General features: G+C 35.5%; 1 protein-coding gene across 1 annotated transcript; it reads left to right on the top strand.

The window, feature by feature from the left end:
* Positions 1-6,783: 6,783 nt before the first annotated feature.
* Positions 6,784-7,731, top strand: LOC116100364 (vomeronasal type-1 receptor 2-like). Its single transcript, XM_031384173.1, has one exon. It carries the CDS (start codon positions 6,784-6,786, stop codon positions 7,729-7,731), a length of 948 nt encoding a protein of 315 aa, XP_031240033.1.
* The last annotated feature ends 224 nt before the right edge of the window (positions 7,732-7,955 follow it).

Raw genomic sequence — 7,955 nt, 5'->3', positions numbered from 1 at the left:
GATGACAAACACTTTGTTCTCAGAGTTGTCATTCCAGCCTTTTAATGTTTCTTTATAACCCAATAGTATGGTGATAGATTTTTTTTATCTAAAAGCAAACTAAATCATTGATGATCCTTTCTTTAATGTTGGCTACACGGCCACATTTATTCCTTAATGCATATATGAAGTAAGGAATGCAAAGGATTTCTACTATACCGTAACTGTGTATGGTTTTATTACACTGGGGATATCTCTAGCTCCACTTCTTAAACCCCATTTCTCTTTTATCTGTTGGCTTGGTGAAATGCTAGATGACTTTGTTAAGATTTAACATCAAGGTGGGCATGTTAGCATACACTTTCACTTGCAACACCTGGGAGGCAGAGGTGGGCATATGTCTGTGAGTTCAAGGGCAGCCTGGTTTTATAGTGAGCTTCAGGACAGCCAAAGCCACATACATAGTGAAACCTGTCTCAGAAAAAATCCCATCATATTGGTTGTGATTGTTATACCACCTATAATATTTTAATCTTAACTATGTATAGATGATATTTCATGTATTTCTATCCTCAAGTTTAGTTTTATGTTGCTGCAGAAAAAGGGTTGTTAACATTCAGGAAATGTGTTTCTGTAACATTTCTTCTGTGAAGTAGAACTATAATTCATTTGAGGTGAAAATTTCCTGTTAGTTAAGTTAACATTCATCTTTATATTTTTCTTTGAATCTTTCTACATCTTCCTGATAGTTAAATCTCATATATACACAGTGTATGTAATATTTAGACTAAGTTTTCTGATGTACATTGGGACACTCCAGATGTATGCTGATCATCATATACAAAAGGGACCTTTTCCTCCTCTTAATTGTACTTGATTTGTTTGCAGTGGTCTAAAGCAGTGAGTCTTTTAGCACTTAGCTAAAATGTAGATCTTTTTCATTCTTCCTTCAACATGCCAACATGCAGATAGTTTCATTCACAGAAAAAAAGAACATTTACAAATTTGCAGTGAGTAAAATTCAAATAGCCTGTCCTCAATAATGTGTCATCTGTATTTTGTGGACTGTGCATGTGATTGAATTTAAATTATCATTCTTATTTTCCATTACTTACATGTATTTTTGTACAAGTAGATAACTCATTGCTCAGTTGTTGGAACAAACCTGTATATTTGCTATGGTTTAAATTATTTTGTGATTTTTCTTTATGTTTGAGGATTCCACACATATATACAATTAAATATGATATTTATTTGAATTCATCACTTTTTCTGATGTGACTCTATCTGTTTATCAGTATTTAATTTCCATTTTCTTGGATGTAAAAACAAAGTACATGCTAATCTTTTGTGACTTCATTGTACATTGATGATATATTCCTGTGCTGGTCATAGAGTGATTCTGTTCATTTCTGTTAAGATGATAGTCTAGTATTTTATTCATGACCTCTTATTCTTTGCCTGAGCAAATACTAAAGACATGGCTACTGGAGGGAACTTTTAGGACTGTGTAGGAGACAAAAGTATGAAAAGTTGATGAATCTAAGGGTATATACAGAACAAGGAGAACTGATGCATAAAAACAAATTTCTGTTGAATATTAAGGAGGGTAATGATCAATCCTCTCTAAAACATGGGAAAGTGTGAGTGATTCCAAGGAAATAAATGTGAGTCTAAAAAAATCCGTAAGCTAAGGAGAGATGAAATGTGTTTTCAAAGCTTAGAAGAAGATAGGTACTGTTTGAATATATAATGTTTTTTAGCAGTACCCAATTGATTACTCAAATTAATGCCTCTGGTGGCATCTTTCTCACTACCTGCCCCAAAATTTCAGGTTCCTGAATTTAAAAAATGCACACAGCCTTTATATTTTAATATGCCTCAAAAGCTCCATGGCTGGGCTACTTCCTAACCTCCACGTGGCTACTCTACCTCCCTCTGATATTCCCAAGTTATTACTTACTAAATTCTATATTCCACCTTTCCTGCCCTGCGGCCAAATGAGCAGGCCTTTTGGGGCTGCTCTCCCCCTGCTCCTAGAAGAAAGCTCTGTTCTTCGTCCTGTATCTTCTCAGGTATGGCACCTTTAAATTCCTTCTCCCTTCTTAGTGGATCTCCCTCTTCATCCTCCTTCCTCTCTGTCCTTAGCCCAGGAATCCTCAAAGTCTTTGCTCTGTGTGCCCTTCATAGTCATTGTTGCCAGCAACATAATTTACCAGTCAGAACTAACTGGGAGCCAAGAGTCCCTCAGTGTCTTATGTATGGACCTGCAGATTTTGTGTAAACATTGTTGGGTATCAAAATTAATACAATATAAACAGCATTCGGCCAAGCCCACTACATTTCCCATGTCTTGCCCATTTTTTAAAGGTTCCTTTTTCTTAGAAATAAATCGAACACAACTATGACAATTATGTAAATCATAAGATATGATATACTCTTAAAACCTAATCTATCAGTTCTGTTCATTTGAATATAGTACTCTATCATCTATCCTAACTTAATGAATTTATAATTTTGTTTCTGAATTATGTTGATTTTTAACTTGTATTACCATCTGAAAACCATCTTTTCAAGTCTAGAACATCATCTTTAATGTTCGGTTAACAAGGTAACTGAACATTAAAGATGTTCGGTAACAAGGTAAGTTCGGTTGTGAGATTATAACAAGTCTTCAACCCCTTCAGAAATCTGAGGAGAGAATAAATATTGCCTATGTATGAAGCACAAAGACATAGCTTCCAACTTAAGCAGCTGACTGCCTTGACAGTCTCCTATATTTCTCATAACGTTGCATCATCTGTGTTTAGCCTTCTGGTCCAGAACCATATGATAGACCTTAAGAGAAGTAGGAGTTATGATGGACTATTTTACTTTGTATTGGCAGAGCTAAGCTGTTGTCTATTCCACATCATATGTCCTTTCTTGGACAGTATTTTTTGTCTGTAGATGAATTATAGCAATTTTTGCCGAGTGATTAGCTTTTCAGAATTGGAGCAACTCTCCATGGAGGTAATGAAGTTCAGACTCTTCTTCGAAGTAGAATGGGTGTACTGTCACTAGTAGACTTGTCTCCTAGTCAAACGGTCAATTAATAAATGATTGTAAATGTTATAATTTGTGGGTCACTGACATTTCTGAAAGCCATCTATGTACATATATACCATAACTGTATTGTCAGATATTGATTATTCTTAGCTATTTACTGTTTGAATAATATCAAAAACACATTATTGTAATTAAATCAGAGTCTTATATTATCTTGAGTTTATTATCTGACCTTTAACTTGTATTATGCAATCATCTTAAACAGTTTATAATATAAGATATTAGAAGGACTTTGTTTAAGCCTTGTATTCTTGACTGAGTTATGGGAATGGATTACTAAATTTACTCTTTTTAAAATTTTCTTTATTTACATGTCATATAATATCTCCTTTCCCAGTTTCCCATCTGAAAAAAATTAAAAAAAAAATAAAAAAAAAACAAGTACAAAGCCCTGTTCCCTCCCACCCTCCCCCTGCTTGGCACCCAATCCTCTCCTGCTTACTGGCCTTGTCATTCCCTTACACTGGGGCATAGAACCTTCACAGGGCCAAGGGTACTCCATTGTGTAGATATTCCACAATTTCTGTATCCATTCCTCTGTTGAGGGACACCTGGTTTGTTTCCAGTTTCTGGCTATTGTAAATAAGGCTGCTATGAACATGGTGGAGCATGTGTCCTTATGACATGTTGGAGCATCTTCTGGGTATATGCCTAGGAGTGGTATAGCAGGGACCTCTGGTCGAACTATGTCCAATTTCCAGAGGAACCACCAAACTAATATCCAGATTGGTTTTACCAGCATGCAATCCCACTAGCAATGAAGGATGGTTCCTCTTTCTCCACAACCTCTCCAGCATCAACTGTCTCCTGAACTTTTTATCCTAGCCATTCTGACTGGTGTGAGGTGGAATATCTGTGTTGTTTTGATTTGCATTTCCCTGATAACTTAGGATGTTGAACATTTCTTTAAGTGCTTCACAGTGATTTGGTATTCATCAGTTGAGAATTCTTTGTTTAGCTCTGTACCCCATTTTTAAATAGGGTTATTTGTTTCTCTGGAGGCTAACTTCATGAGTTCTTTATATACATCGGACATTAGCCCTCTATCAGATATAGGGTTGGTAAAGATCTTTTCCCAATTTTTTGGTTGCCATTTTGTCCTATTGACAGTTCCTTTTGCCTTACAGAAGCTTGGCAGCTTTATGAGATCCCATTTGTCAATTCTTGATCTTAGAGCATAAGCTATTGGTATTCTATTCAGGAAAATTTCCCCCATGCCTATGTGCTTGAGGCTCTTCCCCACTTTCTTTTGTATTACTTTGAGTGTATCTGGTTTTATGTGGAGGTCCTTGATCCACTTGGACTTGAGCTTTGTTCAAAGAGATAGGAGTGGATTGATTTGTATTCTTCTACATGTTCTACACCAGTTGAGCAAGCACCATTTGTTGAAAATGCTGTTTTTTCTACTGGATTCTTTTAGCTCTTTTGTCAATGATCAAGTGACCATAAGTGTGTGGGTTCGTTTCTGGGTCTTCAATTCTATTCCACTGATCCACCTGCCTGTCATTGTTCCAATACCGTGAAGTTTTTATAACAATTGCTCTGTAGTACAGTTTAAGGTCTGGGATGGTGATTCTACCAGAGGTTCCTTTATTGTTGAGAATAGTTTTGGCTATCCTGGTTTTTTGGTTATTCCAGATAAATTTGTAAATTGCTCTTTCTAAGTCTGTGAAGAATTGAGTTGGAATTTTGATGGGGATTGCATTGAATTTATAGATTGCCTTCAGGAAGATGGTCATTTTTACTATATTAATCCTGCTAATCCACGAGCATGGGAGATCTTTCCATTTTATGATATCTTCTTTGATTTCCTTCTTCACAGACTTGACATTCTTGTCAAACTTCTTTTACTTTCTTAGACTAAATTTATTCTTAAAGAAAATATTTTTATAGCCATAATCTTACATTCATAAAAATCTCCAATTTTGATGGAAAATTGAATTTAGATTTTCTTACATTGTTACAACATTGATATATTGATACAAGTTTAAAGTTTTTATTGATATACATATTTATATATTGATACAAAATTTGAAATTAATTTTGTTACTTTAGATAGGTATTGTGCCTGTGCAACTCATTCTTTTAAGTATTTTAAATGTTGGTCCCTCATATTAGAATATCTTGAGTATATTAGGGACTTGTGCCAAACCAGTGATTCATGGTGTGTAAGGATAATTCAGACTGGAACACTGGGAAAAGTCTAATAGACCTTTTCAAGATAAAATATACTGTTGAAGAATCCATAGATATCTTCCAAGGAATAAAGGTTTGATTCCAGGTAACAAAAATAATTAGATCAGCGGATAAATGAGTCTGATATTAATATACACCAATTCCACACACATACTCCCAAATCCACAGAACATGATTGGTATAGTAATGTTGTGAAGTTGAAGGTCAAAGTTGATGAATCTGGTTTCATTGTTGTTCTCTGTGTAACAGTTGGCTTGAGAATTCTGCCTCTATAACACAAATACAAAAGAACTTTCAAATGGAAATAATATTCAGACATTGCAAAGACAAAATATACAAATCTCTGTTAGAGTGGGTTCATCCATAAAAACCAGACTGATTTGGTCACTGAATATCACAGAAAACATACTTTTGTAAAGATGTGCTCAATATGATGGGATATGTAGTTTCAGCCTTGCCTTTGTGTTCTTCCTTAGAGTTCCCAGCTCTTAAGTTGAGAGCAAAATAAATAGATAAAATGAATTGATATTCCTCAAAACATTGCTGGTCAGCATGTAGAATAAAATGAGAGGCAAAGAGTCCCACATAGAAAGTCTAAGAATTTAGTTATCACTAAGCTGATAGAAATGTATGTGCAACCCAAACACTAAAGATCAAGTACACACATTACTAAATATGTGATGGAAGCAAATGTTGTTGTAAATATGAGGCATTGATACTTAGACGATAAAAATATATATTGACTGATGAATAGAAATTCATTGGGGCTGGCTGGATGTCTCAACAGTTAAAGACCGTTATCTGTTCTTCCAGAGATCCAAGATTTGACTCAGAGGCATATATATAACACACAGGCATGAAGTCAAAACACTCATACACATAGAAGAAATAATTTTTAAATTCTTCGTGATATCCAAATTCGGCTTTCACATAGGTCAACATATCCTTCTGCCTGACATAACAGAATTCAGGATGTTTGAGTAGATTCAACCCTTAAAACTTCATTCTATCCTATAAGATGGTCAAGAATCCCAGGAATGCAATTTCTAAAGTGTCATCTCTGGACCTAACATTGCAAGGAGTTGTACATTTCTCCAGTAGATGGTGGTGCACACCTTAGTTCCCAGCACTTGGGAGGTAGAGGTAAATGGATCTCTGTGAGTTCAAGGCTAGCCTGGTCTACAGAGCAAGTTCCAGACAGGGCATCGCAGAGAATCCCTGACTTAAGAAACCAAAAGAAGAAGTGAAGAGAAAAAAAAGGAGGAAGAGAAAGGGGAGGAGGAGAAGCAGGAAGAGTAAGAGGATTAGAAGGACGACAAAAAGGAAGAGGAGGAAGAGGAGGAAGAAAGGAAAGAAAAGAGTTGGACATTTCATCACTCCCCTTTGCTTCCTTGCTGTCATTCTGTATATTTTTCTACAAACACCACTTTAAATTTTTTTTAAAATAGAGTCCATTTATTTGGTACTCTGGACCTAAAAAACTTGACCCACTTTAACATCATGCTTCCACGTACCATCCTTCAGATCTTTCTCATATTCCAGTTTTGTTTTGGTGTCATAGGGAACTCATTACTGTTAATGGTGTATGTATACACTTTCTTCTTCAGGCCTCATTTAAAAAAGTTGATAGATTCAGTTTTCATGCACCTGACAATAGTTAATATGTTGACGATTATATTCACATTGATAAAAGATATCATGTTATCCTTTGGAGTACCCAACTTTCTGGATGATGTCGGTTGTAAGGCAGTTTTGTTTACATTCAGAGTCGGCCGGGGTCTGTCCATCTGCACCACCTGTGTTCTAAGCACATTCCAAGTCATCACCATCACTCCCAGTAATTCGAAGTTGGCCTCCTGGCTTAAGCCTAGACTCTCTACATGGATTTTTTCTTCCTTACTTTGCTCCTGGCTTATTAATTTATTTATTTATGGGTATATGATTGACATGGTAATAGCCAAAACCAATAATAGTCACAGTGGCTATGGATATTCTGATGGTTACTGTCAAAACAAGCACTTTGGGAACAAAAATAGAGGGTCATTTAATAGCTTTATCATCATTCACGATATCTTCTTTGTGGCTGTCATGATGTGGGCCAGCCTCTACATGGTGATTTTTCTCTATAGACACTACAAGAGAGCCCAGCATCTCCACAGCCCCAGCCTTTCCTCCCAGCCATCTCCTGAGCGTAGAGCCACTCACAACATCCTGTCTCTGGTGAGCTTCTTTGTGTTAATTTTTTGGTTGAACAACTCTATCACCCTTTATGGCTTTTACACAAAAAAAAAAATCTCAGGATTGGAGTCAATTAATGGAATTTTAACAACATGCTATCCAACCATCTGCCCTTTTTTCCTCATGAAGAATAATAAAGTTATTTTGGAATTTACTTCTTCATTTTCTGTATTGAGAATGACATGTTTTCAAAGTTCACTCCATGGCTGAACTGAAAAACCACACTATCTTTTAAAAACAGTGTCTTAATGATTTTTAGGGAATAAACAATTTGAACATGAACGTGAATACCTGAAATAATATTATTTCTAATTCAGACATTCTGTATACTGTGAAAACTTTTTCTTGAATACAATTCCATGTACATAATTTTAATATTTATTACCCACTGAAACTATGTTATTTTGTCCAAAATTGACATATTTTAAGTATTT

Source organism: Mastomys coucha, unplaced genomic scaffold (assembly GCF_008632895.1).
Source record: "Mastomys coucha isolate ucsf_1 unplaced genomic scaffold, UCSF_Mcou_1 pScaffold21, whole genome shotgun sequence".
Lineage (NCBI taxonomy): Eukaryota > Metazoa > Chordata > Mammalia > Rodentia > Muridae > Mastomys > Mastomys coucha.
The sequence above is the reverse complement of the archived record's forward strand: the minus strand, read 5'-3'. Positions and strand labels throughout refer to the sequence as shown.

Coding starts and splice junctions, on each gene's coding strand:
- LOC116100364 (XM_031384173.1), top strand. CDS start 6,784: ATGCTTCCACGTACCATCCTTCAGATCTTTCTCATATTCCAGTTTTGT.